The sequence below is a fragment of the Eretmochelys imbricata genome, chromosome 11 (assembly GCF_965152235.1).
Source record: "Eretmochelys imbricata isolate rEreImb1 chromosome 11, rEreImb1.hap1, whole genome shotgun sequence".
Taxonomy (NCBI): domain Eukaryota; kingdom Metazoa; phylum Chordata; order Testudines; family Cheloniidae; genus Eretmochelys; species Eretmochelys imbricata.
In genome coordinates, this window is record NC_135582.1 from 33,499,662 (window position 1) to 33,518,260 (window position 18,599).

At 42.8% G+C, this 18,599-nt stretch overlaps 1 protein-coding gene across 6 annotated transcripts in view; it reads right to left on the minus strand.

Annotated features, from left to right (window-relative positions):
- Positions 1–18,599, minus strand: part of RBMS1 (RNA binding motif single stranded interacting protein 1) — a 209,330-nt gene that overhangs the window by 126,736 nt on the left and 63,995 nt on the right. The window contains exons 1-2 of one of the 6 annotated variants that reach the window (XM_077829508.1): positions 10,702–10,772; positions 1,949–2,025 (exon numbers count right to left, since the gene is read on the minus strand). The exons of 4 other annotated variants lie outside the window; for them this stretch is intronic. Coding sequence is in view for 1 of the 2 variants with exons in the window: in XM_077829507.1 (XP_077685633.1) it covers positions 10,702–10,764 (63 nt within the window). In the remaining variant the exon portion in view is untranslated. Of the gene's footprint in view, positions 1–1,948; positions 2,026–10,701; positions 11,282–18,599 lie in introns of those variants that run through there. One more of the 6 variants, XM_077829507.1, reaches the window with a different exon arrangement.

Here is an 18,599-nt window from a genome sequence, read left to right on the forward strand (position 1 = left end):
ATTCTTGCAACAATGCATACATATATATTTACGGCTGAGATTACACTTTGATGCTGAACCATTAATTTCAGTGATTTAAAACTTTCGGGGGTAGAGGGAGTCTTTGTAGAGCTAATAATTCAGGGTTATTCTAGCTGGGAGGTGTCATCCCCTCACCCCCAATTATTTTTTGGGGGGTGGGGCAGGGGCGTAGTTGGGTGGAGTGGTTTGAAGATGTTCCATTCAGCCATTTTACAGGCTCAAATACTCAGATAAAATGAGTGCATTTCAAAAACAACATAAATTAGTACTGAAATACATTATAGATAATGTATATCTTTACAAAAGCAACAATGATGTTAATAAAGTGCAACATTAGAACTGAGCTCACACAAGGTCAGGAACTTTGAAAGAATGGACTCCACAGCAAGAAGAGGTTACTCAGCTTGTGCAATAACTGCAGTTCTTCAAGATGTACCCCCCTATGGGTGTGCCACCTTCAGTGCACATGCAACTTTGAGCCCTGTATCAGAGACTTTTCCTCTCGCAGTGCCCATTCGACTCATACATGCGTCCCTATGCCTCCTTGTGCCAGGCACCTATATAAGAATGTGTGAGCAAACTGCCCTCAGTTCCTTCTCCTGCTGAATGTCTCCACAGAGAGCAGTCCAAAGCAGAGGGGAAGGAGGATGGGTTGTGGAACACCCAAAGGGGGACACACTTTGAAGAAATGCAGTTACTGCATAAGATGAATAACTCCTCTCTTTCTCTGAGTAGTGTCCCTGTGGGTGGTCCACGTCAGGGGACTTCTAAGCAGGTTCCCCAGAGGGGAATTAGGTAGACGGTAGGAAAACAAGAAATCAGAGTCCTTAGGGGGAACGTAGTACTTTTTAATCCGCTCCTTTGCATGCTGATGGAATAGTAGCAGGTGTTTGCCACACAGTTTTACCTGGATCCAGGAGTGCTTCGCTGATGGGTATGCCACCCTCAAGTGTGTTATTGACTGTAGGACAGCCAATATCTCGTGTTGTGAATCCCTGACCCTTTCTAGTGGAATCTGAAGAATGACAGCTATTCTCTTTATGAGGTCTTGCAATTGCTGAAAATTGTTGGCCATGGAATGTGGTGGAAGTATAACTGCTTTTTGTGAGGTAGCTGGTTCTGGAGGAGAGGACTGAACAATCCTAGTCTCCCTTTGAGATGGTACCAGTGGTCTGGAGAACTGCTGTTGGTAAGCAGCCGAAGGATCCCGTATGGCTGTGGGGGGGGAGGGAAGAGAGACATACAGAAGAGTAGGGTTTCAGGGTTGGTTCCACCATTCTTGATGATGGTCATTATCTTTTCTGTAACGGTCAACGAATGGGTCCTGACAGGACATGTTGGGAACCCTGGACTGAAACAGAAAAGACTGATTTTAAGTCCCCTTCATCCTCCTCATCCAGTGGAAGAGCCTCCAGAGAAAAGGATGGAGAGTCCCGCAGAACGGGGGAGAGTAGCACGCTGGAGACTGAGGTCTTGGTACCAAAAGACACTTCATACCTACAAGGAGCCGGGATTCAGGCTCATCTGATATGGATGGGTCTCTTGTGTATCTAAATTCTTACGGTACTGAGTAGGGAATTGGTACCGACATGGACACCGAGATGCAGTAGCTGAAGCTTATGATACCGTCTATGGCAGGTGTGCCGATGTAAGCCCCCCTGATGGAGTCTGGCACCATTGCTTGCTCTGTACTGAGCGTATCAAATTGGTAGGTGCAGACTGAGGGATTGAGCCTGATGGTACTAAAAAGGGGCGCTTACCCTCCTAACCTGCCTCAGACACTGGTTGAGTATTCCGTCATTAACAGTCTCAGCTTAATCTCCTTGTTCTTCCTTGCCTTCAACCTGACAGGTAGGCAGAAATTGCACTTCTGGGAGACATGGGACTCCTCCAAATAATGAGCACACTTAGAGTAGCCATCACTTACTGGGATAGCCTCTTGGCAGCATAGGCTGCATGTGAAGCCTGGTCAGCCAGGCATGCCCCACCAGGAAGACAAGGCTTCTGAAAGAAAGAGAGAGGAGGAGGAAAAACAAAAACAAATAAACAATCCTCTCACTGTTAACACTTACGTAATAAATATAACTACTAGGGCTGTCAAGCGATTAAAAAAATTAACCGTGCGATTAATCGCACTGTTAATAATAGAACACCATTTATTTAAATATTTCTGGAGGTCTTCTACATTTTCAAATATATTGAATTACAACACAGAATACAAAGCGTACAGTGCTCGCTATATATTTATTTTTTATTACAAATATTTGCACTGTACAAAAACAGAAAATAGTATTTTTCAATGTTGTGCAATCTCTTTATCACGAAAGTTGAACTTATAAATGTAGAATTATGTACAAAAAACCCTGCATTCAAAAATAAAACAATGTACAATTTTAGAGCCTCAAGTCACTCAGTCCTACTTCTTGTTCAGCCAATCACTCAGACAAACAAGTTTGTTTACATTTGCAAGAAATAATGCTGCCCACTTCTTGTTTACAATGTCACATGAAAGTGAGAACAGGCGTTGGTACTTTTGTAGCCGGCATTGCAAGGTATTTATGTCGCAAATATGCTAACCACTTGTACGCCCCTTCATGCTTCGGCCACCATTCCAGGGAACATGCTTCCATGCTGATAATGCTCATTAAAAAAAGTATGCGTTAATTAAATTTCTGCCTGAACTCCTTGGGGGAGAACTGTATGTCCCCTTCTCTGTTTTCCTCACATTCTGCCATATATTTCATGTTATATCAGTCTTGGAGGATGACCCAGCACATGTTGTTCATTTTAAGAACACTTTCACTGCAAAGTTGAGAAAACGCAAAGAAGGTACCAATGTGAGATTTCTGAAGACAGCTACAGCACTCGACCCAAGATTTAAGAATCTGAAGTGCTGTCCCAAATCTGACTGAGACAAGGTGTAAAGCATGCTTTCAGAATTCTTAAAAGAGAAACTACAGAACCCAAACCACCAAAAAAAGAAAATTAATCTTCTGCTGGTGTCCTCTGACTCAGATAATGAAAATGAACATGCGTCGGTCTGCACTGCTTCGGATTGTTATCGATCAGAACCCATCAACAGCCTGGACCATGTCCCTTGGAATGGTAGTTGAAGCATGAAGGGACATATGAACCTTTAGCACATATGGCATGTAAATATCTTGCAACGCTGGCTACAACAGTGCCATGCCAATGCCTGTTCTCACTTTCAGGTGACGTAAACAAGAAGCAGGCATCATTATCTCCTGTAAATGTAAACAAACTTGTTTGTCACAGAGATTGGCTGAACAAGAAGTAGAACTGAGTGGACTTGCAGACTCTGAAGTTTTGCATTGTTTTGGTTCTGAGTGGTTACGTAATAAAAAAAATCTACATTTGTAAGTTGCACTTTCAGGACAATGATTACACTACAGTACTTGTATTTTTCATTTTTACAGTGCAAATATTTTTAATAAAAAATAATATACACTTTGATTTCAGGTTTCAGAGTAGCAGCCGTGTTAGTCTGTATTTGCAAAAAGAAAAGGAGTACTAGTGGCACCTTAGAGACTAATCAATTTATTTGAGCATGAGCTTTCGTGAGCTACAGCTCACTTCAGCTCACGAAAGCTTATGCTCAAATAAATTGGTTAGTCTCTAAGGTGCCACTAGTACTCCTTTCCACTTTGATTTCAATTACAACACAGAATACAATATATATGAAAATATAGAAAAACATCCAAAATATTTAATAAATTTAAATTGGTATTCTATTGTTTAACAGTGCGATTAAAACTGCAATTAATTGCGATTATTTTTTAAATTGCAATTAATTTTTTGAGTTAATCATGTGAGTTAACTGCAATTAATCGACAGCCCTAATAACTACTAAAAACAACTAACGACACTAACAAAACAAACCACTATAAAAAGAACGTGAAATAGCGGAGGCACACTTGAGGTGGGCACGCTAGAGATCCATCTCAGGTTGAGAAGAAGACTGAATGCGGTTCACCTGTGCATCCCTATACAGACTCAGCATCCAGCATGAGGCGGCACAGGGCACATGTGCAGGCCAAACAGGCACTGCTAGCAGAAAAGTCTCCAATTAAGGGCTTGAGAGGTGCCTGTGCACCTGCAGTGAAGAGTCCATAGGAACTTAACTGGAAGAAGAAATAACAATGTTCCCTATTGCACACCTTCTATATGAATTCATAAACAATCTGAAAGCCTCCTGCAACTGGACCAACCACCCTCAGCTCTCATTGCAGCAAAAGCACCTTGTAAAATTGAGCTTTCTATCCATGTTGTGGGCAATAGGGAAGAGAGCTGATGAGACCATAATTTTGACATTCGTGCAATTAACATTTCAGACTTAGCATCGAAGTAATGCTGGACTTTATTTCCCCCTAATCTTTTTACTTTGTATTAAACATCCATAATCCCATAGTAAGTAGATCATTAAACTGTGGAATATTTGAAGCAGCTCCCCAGGTCACTACATAAAACAAATAAAGAAATACTGCTTTTTCTTTTATTGGTGTTATACTATACTCTGTTGTTAACTAGCACTTTTAATAAGTTCAAATCAACAAAAATATTATACAGTGAATTATGACTCTGCATTCCTTTCCATGAAAGGTTCCCAACTTTTTAACATGTTTAAGGTTTTTAAACACCCAAACAAGTTTAAGCTGTAGTTCTGATTCCTTCAAAAGTTTTCCCTATATTTGGAGCATATTTTGAGACCAATTAACTTTAAGCCAAGACTAAGCAGGCCTATAGTTTAATTAAACCAGTGCAACTCTGGGTAAAGTAGTAGTCCATGTAGTTCAACCAGTGAAAACTCCTGTATATAGACACACAAACTGATTTAAACCCAGTTTATGCTGATCTTAGCTTAAATTAGTGGCAAAACCTAAATCAATAGAAACCGATTTTTATATCAGTTTAAGAGTGACCACACAGGAGTTTACACTAGTTTAAACTAAAATCTACTAGAAACAATTTAGTGAAACGTGTGCAAGTTGTGCGTAGATAAGTCCTCTAACATTTGAGTTAGAAACAATGCTAGTTTAAGTTCTCTGCTTAGCTAACACATGGTTCTCCCCTGCACTCTTCTCCCCTCTCTATTTGTAACTCATCCGTTCCCTTTCCTGTTGCATCAGGAAACTGTAAATACAGTGGCTTCTGCAGGGCGCTGTTATAATTACCACAGTGTACTGCAACTGTGAAACTTATGCAAAGTATGTAACAACTACTTCAACAAGCTAGAACAGGCAGAATTTAATGTGGTTCTTTTGGCTTTCTAGAAATCCTTTCTAACAGTTCACCAAGAATGAAAATGATACATTTTTGGAAAATATTTAATTTGGCATAAAATTTTAAGACATAACATTTTCCCCTAAGCAGCTCTCATTATAAAATAAAAGCATCTGCTTTACAGACCACTAAAAACTTTCATAAGACGTTGAAGACTGCGAGCTCTGAAGGAATGCTAGTACAGAGTTCCTAGTCTCCATGACCTTTTATAACTTTTGTTTTATCCTGCCTCTCAAAACAAATCTAGACCAATAATAGAATGTTTAGAGCTATGAAAAATGCACTCACCAATACAAAAGAGATGTATTAGTAACAGCTACCATTTTCACCAACTCCTGTGAGAACACATTTTAAACCACCTTCTCCGTATTTTATTTACTTGACTTTAGCACTATGGTGATGTATTATAAACCCTGTCAAGCCTCTGGAAAAGGTTCCCCCCACCCACTGAGTAATCCTGGTTTATAGTTTACTACGCTTTCTGAAATGTGTTAAGTCAAGCATTCTTCAGAGTTGAAAGTTTCAAAAAAGAAACAGCAGACATTCAAGACAAAACATACACTTGTTTTCTCCCAAGTATGTGTGCGTGTGTATATATATTTACATATACACACACTGTAAAACAATTAAGCATTCAAACAAACAGACAAAAGGGTAATGCAGCAACCTGTAAGAAATCTTAAACAGCAATTTCATTTTTTCAAAATATAGAAAACGTAATCGATCACTTTTTCTAATCTAGAATGTCATATCTGACTGGTTAGGGCGCTTCCTTTTATTTTTTTTCATTCAAGTTTGTATTATACCTATAGAAACTCACTGATTATTTATGCTTGAGAGATCAGATTTGCTCAGTGCTATACAAACATCTTTATAGGAGCATTACAAAAAATAATAATAAATGTGAGCTTTCTCTGCACTGATATTCAATAGAAAAGCTCAGAGTCTGGTTAAGTCCATGTAAGGTCATTAATGTCAAACATACTTCATATGCAACTGATCAGGTCAATGCAAGGAATAAAATAATACAAGTCTTACCAATTTGAAAAAATAAACTACTAACCATAATACAACAAACTCAGTTATAAACTAAAAGTGTATTTGGTCTCTTTCTCCAATCCCTCCCCCTCCCTTATACATGCACATTCATAGAACAGTACTGTGCAAGAACTATTTCTTAGATTTTTCTACAGCGTTTCATGCTTTAAATTCTGACCATGCCAGTTATACTTCTTGATCTCATAAATTTAATGAGGTCACTTGACATGCATGTTTACAAAAAAGAAAACTGAAGCAAGAGAAGAAAAAAAAAAAAAAACCCTACAGAGCTGTCAAATGGTATATAGGATTACAGGTATAGCATCTTGATACCTTAAACCCATCATCCTGAAAGTGAAACATTTTTTACTTGAGACTAGCAATGGTTTGTTTCATTTAAATATTTTCTAAATGCCAGTTTTATCTTCAAACTCCAAGAAAACCCCACCGATGACATAGAAACTGCTGTGAACAGAGCTGCATGAAAGGATTAATCAACTGCATAGTACGTCAGTCTCTAAACAAGGCAAAACACTAAATCAGAGTTAGATTCCTCACCTGCAGTTACACCCAGTTAATCTGCTTGAAAGCAGCAAACTATGTAAATCTACTTATACTGGTGAGATAAACATTACAGTCATCAAAATGTAACAAGAACCATTGTTACCAGGCAAAGCTGTTAAAAATAAATTAAAAAAAAAACAAAACACATGGCTTTCTTACAGAAGCTCAGATACCGATCCAGCATCTATTGGTGAGACTCAATGGTTATTTCATCCTAAACCTAAATAGCTACTTGCTCTGGCCCCCAAAAATCAGAGATGAGGAAAAGTGGGCTGAACACAGTGATTTAAAATCCCAAATCAAATGTCTACAGCAGCTCTACAGATACAAAGAGCAGATGGAAGGGAGGAGACCCAATTTTCCATCACACAGGCGTAAATATGTTGTCTTCATTGTTACTACTTTGGATTTACACAGGCGTAACTGAAAGGTGAAAATTCAGGTTCCTTATATACGTAGGTTGTATTGAAGAGAGACCTAAAAGAGTCTACAGCAGCGGGTGAAGAGGTATTACCACTTATTATAGCCTCTTCACAGTAGATAGAATATCCTCCTTTAAAGGAAGAGTAAAAATATTTGACTGTATTTAGCCACTTTCACGTATAATCAGAACTGTTTTGACAGACAAACTACTGAAGTATAAAACCAACTGGGATAGGCAATGCATTGCCCACATTCTTCAGCCAGCCTTGAACCTGCATTCTGTTTTTGTCAGAGCATTACCTGCCAAGTTACTACTCACTTTTGCAGCTTCAAACTTTGACATGAGCTCAGTAGGAGCATTTTTAATGTGCTCTTGTCTGTCCGCAATGCAGGCAAATCCTATTTAACACAGATGACTTCAGAGACCAGAGCTTGCTGCTCACCCTACCACTATAGAAGAGAAAAAGATTAGGCACCACCCACCTCTGTCTGACCTGAAAATGAAGTAGCTGACTGGCTCCTAGAAACCTGAGTTACACAGAGAGACACAGATAGCAAGCATAGTACTGTAATCACAGATTCCTTTGTAAAATTAACATTACTTTTAGGCAACAAATAGATTGTATCAGTGAAATCCTGGCCTCACTAAAACCACTGGGATTTTTGCCATGGATTACAATGAGGCAAAATTATATTACAATTCCTTCCCACTAAAACTGACAGGGTACTTCTTTCCTTTTGCTGATAGATTGCAGTCAACTTTCAGCCACAATCTGGCACCAACCAGAAATTATGATAGAAAAAACATATTATTTTATCAAAGATTTAGGATTCTATTAAAATCTTACACCATTCTGCTACCACTAAAAACACATTATAATTAAAAAGCCAGCACAGGCTATCCCAGAGTATTTACTTTTCATTTTTAAAATTCTTTTAACTCCTCTGTCTCATATACTGAATACTCCCTTTTACCATAGAAGAAAACTAGCCTCTTAGAATAAAATACAAATACAAATATTCTGAAAATGGATTAGATTTAATTGTACATTAGTAAATCTACTTTATAACAAATGGAGGATTAGACTCGTATCCTGTGACACTAATTCATCCATGCAGGTGAAGTCTCAGTGAAAATGAAATCACCAAGTCACTCTTATTCCCAATGAAGTCAATAGGAGTTTTGCACACACTTCAGTGGGAAAAGTTCTCAAACCCCAGCTCCCTATGTAGGAAATGTTTGAATACAGAATGGCTAAACACTAACAAAAGAATGCTTTGGTACCCGGGGTCTTAAGACTACATAATACCCACACATTCATTTCTTTCTCTGCTACTGAAAAAGAAAAAAAGGTCTGTTTGTTTTTCTAATTCAGTCAGGCCTTTTAGCTCTTTGAATCTAAGGAGTGCACTGTGAAAAGAAGAGCATCTTATCAGCATGCTCCAGACCAGCAGGCTAACTCAGATCCCTACACAAAACATACAACCCTTCCAGTAAAAAGGCCTCACCCTCAGAGTTTTCCTCCCTATTTCCTCGCTAACACCCTGTTGCACGCTAACAAACAAATGAACACACCAGACCCTAAGGTGCCTTAATTAACTATCCTGTCAGGTAATTTAAGAAAATAGTGTTTAATACATTGGCTTCCCTTACAAAGTATGTAGACACACGATACAAGAGCTACACTGTGGTTGTATCAGGGGGATTTATTTAAAAAAAAATCACCACCCAATAATATTTTATCACATACACACACTTCAGATGCAAGATGCAATGATGATGACACAATGTTGGGTGTCATCTGCAAAATGTTGTTGAGATAGCATTGTAAGTGATTTGTACAATAAGGAGAGTGATCACTTTAGATAAGCTATTACCAGCAGGAGAGTGGGGTGGGGGGAGAGAAAACCTTTTGTAGTGGTAAACACCCATTTTTTCATGCTTTGTGTGTATAAAAAGATCTTCTATACTTTCCACAGTATGCATCCGATGATGTGAGCTGTAGCTCACGAAAGCTTATGCTCAAATAAATTGGTTAGTCTCTAAGGGGCCACAAGTACTCCTTTTCTTTTTATAATAAGGATGTTTCTTTAAAATGGGGGACGAGAGCAGCAAGTTATGAAAGCTCACTTAAACTCCAAGTAAAGATAAACCTAATGTAAACTGTTGCACTGGTTATCATAATCCTAATAATTCACATGCTTACCTATCAGAGAAACATACATGAATTGGAATTTTTTTAAAAAATCCATTAAAATCAATAATTCTATGAAGCCCTGTAGTAAAGTGACTCTCCATTACAATGTGATGTGATCTGATATTTCTATCTTTAATGCATCCCAACTCCACAGAGAGTGACAATACCTCCTTTACCATTATTATGATTTGTTTCTATTGCTGAGGGGGGCGGACACAAAAGGGGATTTATGTTTCCTCCCTCCCCAGCCCCAAGAAAATACATGAGAGTGGGGGGTGGTTGTGAGTTGATTGTTTTTTCGGTCAACCAGGCATCTTGTCACTGACTTCTAATCCATGTAACCTTTTCTATACAAACACGAGGGTCCTCACTTTTCCTGACAAACCTGAAGCACGTGATTTTTGTTTGTCTGGTCAAAGGTTCAATGAAAACGGGTCTGTTTTGTAGTAAATAATTGTGTGACGACGCCAACACTAAAAATCAGAAACAGTTTTCCTAATTTCTCCCACCCCCACCGCAGCAGAGGATGTTGGTCTAATCATTCCAGCTGCTTTCAAAACTTAAGATGCTAAAATGTCCGTTTCAAAACAGTTCCATAGATGTGAATGGTCCAAGCTTATCGAAACTATCTGCTCATAAAATGTCACAGGGTTTCCCTCGCACTGCTAGGGGGAGGCCGGGGGCGGCGGCGGGTGACGCTCAGCCGCGACAGCAGAGGGGTTTTTGGAGCGTATGGGGCTTTTTTGTTTGTTTTGAAAGCACGTTCGCCCTTCTTGTCATTTTATCAGAAAGGAAAACATTCAGCCTGAAGTTTCGATTTTCAATGCATGTTGCAACTTCACTCCTTTAAAAAACAAAACAAACAAAAAAGAACCGTGGCGCAGCGCCCAGCACATCCAGGGCTCGCTAGGCGCCACACAACACCCCCCTCCACCGCTAGGGCCACCCGGCTGAAGTCGCCTGACCGGCACCAGATCGCCTTTCTTTCGGGGACCCAACAAGGTCACACGCAGCCTCGGAGCAGGGGGGACTCTCCGTGCAAGCCAGCGGGACGCGCGCAGCGGAGCGCTAAGGGAGTGGAACTTACAGGTCCCCCCCCGCGACGTACCCACTCCTCCCCTTCCCCTGGGGGGGGGGGGGAGCGCTGCTCTCTTACCTGTTTCCTATAGGAAGCCCTGCTGCCGCCCGCCGGGTTACTGCTGCTATTGGGGAAAATCATCGCCCCGCCTAAGCCCCAGCTTCCCCTCGGGATGGGCAGCAACTTTTGTGCCAACTTGCGCGCAGGGGCGGCTGCGGTGCCTCCCTCCCTCCCCGGCGGCTGCCTCCGAGCCGGAGGTCCACGCACGACGACGCCTCTTTCCCCCTTCCGCTCCGGGGATCAGCCGCGCAGCGCCTCCCGCACGAGCAGCAGCGGCCGAAGGGAGCTCATTGATCTGGCGGCGGCGGCGGGCGCTTCCCCAGCGGCGGCAGAGCCGATCCCACCTACCAGCGGCCTCAACCACCGCCCAGAGAGAGCGCGGCGCCGCAGGAGACGGCCCACAGCAGGCTCTGCGCCCGGCTCCTGCGCCCGGCCTGCCCCGCACGCTGCCGCCTCCTGCCCTGGCCGCTCTGCTCTGCGCAGGGGCGCTCAGCAGCCACCCACTGCGCGGGGCCCCGGAGGAGCAGGCGGCGGCCGCCCCTGCCCCGCCGAATGGTTGCTTCTGGCCCCCGCATTCCGCACATTCCACGGTGCAGCCAGCAGCTCCCTGCGCACCAGCGGCGGCAGCACTTCGCCCCTGGGCCAGGCGCTCCGCGGCCAGGTGAGCGCAGCAGGAGGAGGGACGTGTCGCCTCCGCTTCACCTGGGGAAGGGCCCGAGTATGCAGCCAGCAGCTGTCTACTCTAGTCCTTTACTCTGCAGGGCCAGCAGCAAAGCACCTCCCCCCACAGCTGCGCCTTCGACAGAGCTGGGCAGCCCTGGCCCGGACGCACAGTTCAGCCGCACAAGCGCAGGGGGAGATGGGGTCAGAACCGGCCACCCTGAGGTTCTGCATGCTCGACCTCTAGACCAAGGTGGAAACCAGGTGCAAATCGAGAATGGATCGAAACTCGTTCAGTGGATCAGAAGGGGGTGACTTCTCACGTGGCCGGGGGTTTGAAAACCAGCATCTGGCTCTGGAATTTTCCAGCAGCTCAAAACTCTGGATCTAAACACCCAGGACTTTGGGGTGAGACGCCACCATAGTCAGAAATCTAGTTCAGAACTTTGCAACTTGTGTACATCTCTTCAAATATCTGATCCCCTTCTCACACATACACAAGGTCAGAGAGAGATTGCAAATTTACTTTTCAAAAGGACCGAACCCTGTAGTCAATAGGAATTTTGCCAATGATTTCAGTAGCGATAGGATTTAATTCAAAATACATGACTCTGCCTTACACAAGTTGATTTTGCCTGTGTGAAATCAACTGAATTGTCCCTCATGGCCTGAACAAGGAACAAAAGTCATAAAGTCCAAAGTCTAGCCTTATAGTCTGAGATGGCTAGCACAGTTTTAGGGAGTTCATCCATCCTAAATCTCACCAATTCCTCCGAATAAGCTTTTTTGAAGTTGGAGGGAAATCCCATTTTTCTGCCAAAATTTAGGGCCTTGGGAAGTTTTGCAGTTACCGGAAAATTAGATTCCTCAGGTTTGTTGAGGGAAAGGGCTGCAACTGCCTTCCAAATTTTAGATGTGTTACGTAGAACTCTGAACCCTTTTTGTTGTGTACCCATCATTGGTTATAACTAGCAGTCTCATCTATAAAATAAAATTAGACTTTGTTCAACTCTGTAATTTCATACAGGTGACTCTGTAAGAGGACCTTCCACTGAGGACACCTAGTTCCAAGGTTTCCTTTGGTATTTTTAAATTCTCTTTGATAGTAAGCACTCACTCCAAAAATTGATTGGGAACATAGATTGCTGGAAAGAAACATAGATTTGCCACTTGGTTCACCAGTGAAATGTTGAGCTGCATCCCAGAACAGCTATGCCAGCTCTAGAGTGTTTGGTGCTGGTAGCAACTTGGAAAATGTCCACCCCTCTCAACCTTCAGTTACTTTTTGCAATAAGCAGTCACTAAATATTTTCGTGCCGTTGCATTTTGCTGCCCTAGACAACAGCCTATTCTAGTATAGCGAACAGTGAGAAAGCAGTGCTGCTTGGCAGAATTGTTATCTGTGTACCAGTAAACACCGCCAAAATACAAAAAAACCCCACACAGCACCTAAAAACTCATCCACAGTTACGTTCCATGTTAAACCTGACCTTTGAATAACTGTTCAGAGCTAGTCAAAAACCATGCCCAGCGTGTGGTATGTGCACATGCAATCTTAATTCTGCATGCTTTGAATTAGTATTTCTAAGGCAATAGAAGAACTGCACAGTACTGGCAGCATAGTCTTCTAATAGTCAACAAAAGTGAGAAAGATCTTCACGAATCCTCTACTCTTACAAAATGACTTTGGGGATAGGAGACATGGGAATTGATATCTTCCCCCCCAGATGACAAAGGATTCTGAGGAACTTTACTTTTCCCTTTTTTCCCAATACAATTAAAAACTGGCAGGATGTAGACATTTCCTATTCCATCACAGGTATTTTTAAGGCACCAATCACTGTGGTAGTTAGACACCATTACAGGAATTAAAAGATTTAAGAACATTTCAAAAGGGAACTCTAAAAGGAGGAACTCTGCACTTTCATCCCCAGGTTGCTATTCTTTAGAGAGGATGTGGATTTCCCTTTCGTGGATTCACCATGTGGCACATGTTTTTTCATGGACAATACATACTCTGTTTTTCTAACATTTGTGGTATAAAACATGTAACATTAAACCATTCAGTGAAAATTTGATAGAAAATATCACCCTCAAGAGATATTTGTTTTATTTATGCTTTTGTTTAAAGGAGATTTGCAATGGCATTTTCAGAGGAGAAAGTGTGTTAGCCTTGATGTCCTGGCCAAAGTAGCATTCAGCCTACCAAAATCCTCCCTGCATATCCAAATGGATAAGGTAATCTTCCTCAATTCTTGCCCTAAATTATGAAACAGTCTTGCCTTGTGTGCTGTTAAACAATAGCTATGTTCTACCCCAGAGCCGGTAGTGGCATTTTAGTGATGTGATGGTGGGTGAAGTGATTTCTGTGTGTGGGAGTGAGTGTGCATGAGAGAGAGAGAAGACTAATAAGGCTCGACAGTACCTTCTGGGAGGGAAGGTGTTATATAGGTTTAGGATTTTACTAAGCACTTTCCCTACATCTTTTCTAGGATAAAAGGATCATTACATGTTTGCAGATAAGACCCTCAGTCTTACCCCGCTAAGAGTAAAAATATTGAAACAGACTCTTTGAAATGTATACAGAAGTGGAAATTTAAATCACATTTGTCAAGGAAATGCATATTAATTGTGTTATAACAGATGTGAACCTATGTACTAGTATGCAGGTACCTTCCTGGTTAAAGTTATAAATATGTACTTCAGTTTGTTTTTGAGGAGTACTGGTAAGCATGGAGGTTCTAAAGGTACCTGGATTAATATTTTGACAGTTTCTTTAACTAGCAGGAGTTGCTCAGTCAAAAAAGAAGGTGGCTTGCAGAGCAGAGCTAGTTATATTTTGTGGTTAAAATCTTCATGCATTGCATGTTTATTGTTCAGAGACAGTTAAAGATGCGTATTTGTAGATAAATTAAGGCCAGATCTGAGTTGAGCATACCACTAAAGGGTATCTGAAGATTTAGACAGCAACAGGAAGCCTTCAAAGGAGCTAGAGAATATCTGGAAAATTTGGAAGCTTCCAAGTAATTACCATCAATCTCAGCAAACAGCAGATTGGTGAAACCAAACCCTTATTCTGTAAACAGTTCCACATCCATAAATCACAGCTTCATGATTCAAATCAAACCCCTGGTTTCTTAATTTACACAAAGCTAAATAAACTCTGTGGAAACCCTCCATCAAGGGTCATTCACTGCTGTGGTGGGACAGTTACTGTTTCTACCACCTCCCTCCCTAGAAGGTTCTGTTTTAGTAGGGTAACTTTAGTTTCCGCTAGGGGCTTCTAGAGCCTAGTCTGGATGTTCTGAATTCATGCATTCTGCCAGCTGCCCTGGCCATGTCCCCTCGTGAGCCAGTGCCACCCATTTGGGGGGCTGCCTAAACACACCCCTGGTGCAGGGAAGGTTATGAGCACTTTGTACTCTCCCCTTCCAGTTGGGTCTTTCTACTGTAACTCCCAAGGAGATTACCTAGATTCCTGGGGCTCTGTCTGCTGGCAGAATGGGAGAGGAACACTGTCCCTGGTAGGGAGAGGGAGCCAAGGCAAACTCAGAGTCTGCCTGGCAACCAATAGGGAGTGAGATGCCTCACCCAGGGAGTTCAGGAAAGAGGAGAAGACATTTTTTAGTCATTCTGGAGCCAGCCAGGGCAAGGGCAGGACTGGTTGTGTGGGGAGCTGGTGAGTCTCAGGCCTGCATGCAGGGTTCCTGCTGAGAACTGGCCCCTAGGGACCTGAAAGCAAGATCCCTCAGCTGGGCTCTTCCTTCTCCGCTGATGATTCCCAGTTTGTAGAGTTTTGCTGGGAAACTTCCCCAGCCAGGCTGAGTTAGCCCTCCAGCTCCCTAGATGAGACCAGTCACCACGTGGTCAGCTCTGTCCTGTCTGCTAGTTCAGGTTGCTGCCTGCTGTGAGTGTGCCTGGATGCTGGGCTAGGAGACTACAGTTTGGATTTTAGTACAGTTGTGTAATCTGCACCTTGAGCCCTACACCCCTTTGTGGTGAGAGGAAATCCTGGGACCAGAACAGCCTGATTCCTGCCTGAAGAGGATCTCTGCCAGCAGAGATCAGCCCCTCTGCAGTGACTGAGGAGTCCAGAGTCATCTCTGGACCTGAGGATCATTCATGGAGTTTGTGAATGCACCATCTTTTACTCAGTAAGTCAGAGAATTCATTTTGGGGACCTCCTACTCCCTGAACTGTGTCCTCAAGCCAGGGAGGAAGGGTTTGGGGATTTTATAACCTGCTGCCTGTTTCAAGTGTGGAGGAACTTACCACCTTCTCCCACTTGTGAGTCCCTTGGGCTCTACTGAACCCAGTCAGCCACAGTGCTAAACCACTGCAGAAAAGAATTTTGGTGTCATAGGTCATCAAGGGCCCCAACAAAGTACGTGTACCAACGGCACACTAATCTTACATTTGCTACGTCAAGTCATGTGACTAGGAAAAGTCACAGGTATTGGCAGTGTGGGCGCCGGTGAACCTAAAAATAGTGTTTTTCCCTGTTATGTTATATTTGTCTCCTGTTTAATATAATTATTGTGTTGAATATATTGTATGTGTTTGTGTTATTTCTTGGAAGTCTCCAACTATCTGGCAAGTAAGTGGGGATTACTCTGTGGTTAGAATTTTCCACCCAAGCTGCCCTGGAGACCCTGCCAGGAAGGAGCGAGGGGGGTGGAGGCCACCAAATAATTCATCGGAAAAAATAAAGAAGATACACTCTGCTGAGTGGGTGGCGGGATCCAGAAAAACCCAGACCTGTCCATCAAAACCTGTAAGCAGACTGGCATTAAAGAAAGTAACCGGATGGAGAGAGGGCACTACATTGGAGGCACCACTGGGATCCCGTCTTTTAAACTCAGACCTTATATACACCCCTGCTGTCTTCCTGGGAAATTAAGTAAATTCCCAGTATGGATTGCCAGAAGAGGCTTGTAACTTGGTGTGAGCTGGAGGAAGGTGACCCTGAATGCCACTTCCTGCTCACTAATGTACCCACTGAATGGGAAGTTAGACAAATTGAAGATGAGATTGCTAATGTTAGAGAATGGGGAACCTGTGTGGTTCGGAGTCATATGCAAGCAAAAGGGGAAGCTACTTTATCCCTTCTTGTAGAGGGCAAGATTATATTGTCTACTGTAGTGATCCTCCATGTAATTCTACCAGATGGAGAGAAGGAAGGATAGAAGGTAACCACACAAGCACAATCACATTTTCCCTCCCCATCTTCCCCACCATCTGAAACCATCAATTTTCAGTCCAAATTGGGGGACTTTCTTAGGAAGGAAGGGACGACCATGACTGAATTAAGGACTCTTTTGGGAAATAATCCTGTACCTCCTCCCAGGTCTACGGACCAAATAATTTTTGCTATGAGACAAGCCATAGGAGAGTCCATAAAGACAGTATATGAATTGGGCCCTTACAGAAAGCTGAAGTTCTTTTCAGGCATTAAACCAGTGCCTGTAGGGGAAGATAACTATGACACTTGGAGGCATCAACTAAATCGGATGATGCAGGAATGGCAATGTAGTGAGGCTGAAAAGAGGAAACGTGTGGCAGAAAGCCTGCGAGGACCTGCAGGGAATGTGCATTGAAAGCCAGCAAGCCTGTTGCCACTGTTGATGACTATCTCTCAGCGATGGAGGATGCCTTTGGGAGCCTAGAGACAGGGGAAGACCGCTACTTTCAATTTCGGTCCTGTTACCAACAGCCAGGTAAAAAACTATCTTTCTATCTTCACAGATTGGAACCATCCCTTCAACTGTGCATCCGCCATAAAGGCACCGAGAGGAGCAAGGAACAGAGTACAACTAGAACAGATCATACGAGGTGCCATTTATGATGACTTTCTAATTATGAAGCTGCAACTTGTAGACCGATTGGACAGTCCTCCAGAATTCCATCAATTGCTGTGAGAAGTCCGGGAGGAGGAGGAAAAGAGAACTATTAGAGAGAGGAATAAGATCTCAGTAAGTAGGACCGTTGCTCCTAACAAACTGAAGGATGACCCTTGTCTGTCCACCACTGAGGACCTCCATCAACAGCTTAAAACTTTGACAGCACAGCTCACTGAATTTATGACAAGTAAGATGCCTCAGGGGTCACCTAGTGAAATTCTTCCACCAACTTTGACAGAAAGAAAGTACCCTTCCTTTTGCCCAGGGAGAGGGGACCACAACAGAGAACCTGTAAATAAAACCTTGGCGACCCTCCCAAGGAACAAGAGATTCTGCTACCAATGTGGTGAGGAAAGGTACATTGCCACCCAGTGTGACAACCCGAGGAACGAAAAGAAGGTAGCACAACGAAAAAGGGAGCTACAGGGAAACTCCCAAGGATCCCAGTAATGGAACATACTGGAGCCATTACAGTCAGAGCTCCACTAAGTTGTGTTATGAACAGCCTTCCTGGAGCCCATTCCCAGAGGGATTGATAGGCCCAACAGCAGTAGTTAATGTGATGGTAGAAGGGATTCCTTGTAGGGCCTTGCTGGACAGTGGATCTCAGGTCACCATCATTACTAGAGAATTCCATCAGCAATTCCTGCTTCAAGTGAAGATCTAGCCTCTAGAGCAGGGGTAGGCAACCTGCAGCATGCGAACTGATTTTCAGTGGCACTCACACTGCCCGGGTCCTGGCCACCGGTTCGGGTGGGGCTCTGCATTTTAATTTAATTTTAAATGAAGCTTCTTAAACATTTTAAAAACCTTATTTACTTTACATAAAACAATAGTTTGGTTATATATTATAGACTTATAGAAAGAGACCTTCTAAAAATGTTAAAATGTATTACTGGCACGCAAAACCTTAAATTAGAGTGAATAAATGAAGACGCGGCACACCACTTCTGAAAGGTTGCTGACCCCTGCTCTAGAGGGATTGGCAATATGGGACCTTAGCAATGCTAGTTACCTGTACGATGGATATGTATTAGTGACTCTAAGTTTTTCTGCAGAACTGGCTGGATGTTTCCAGGATTGTGATACTCTGGCTTTGATTTGTCCTGAGACGCAAAATTCTGATGGCATTCCCATACTGATTGCAATCAACAGCAACATGTTCCAGTCTTTGGCCACTCTTTGTGGTCGTTTGGGCCAGAAGACCCCAGGCATGGTTTCGCCCTCCCTGGCAAGAGCCAACCCTGGGCTCATCCACAATGCATTATGACCACGATAGCTCTGTTGATGAGTCACTAGGGAAAGTTGTATGAGTATCCAAAGCTGTTTTGTCCATACCCCCACATGGTGAGATTG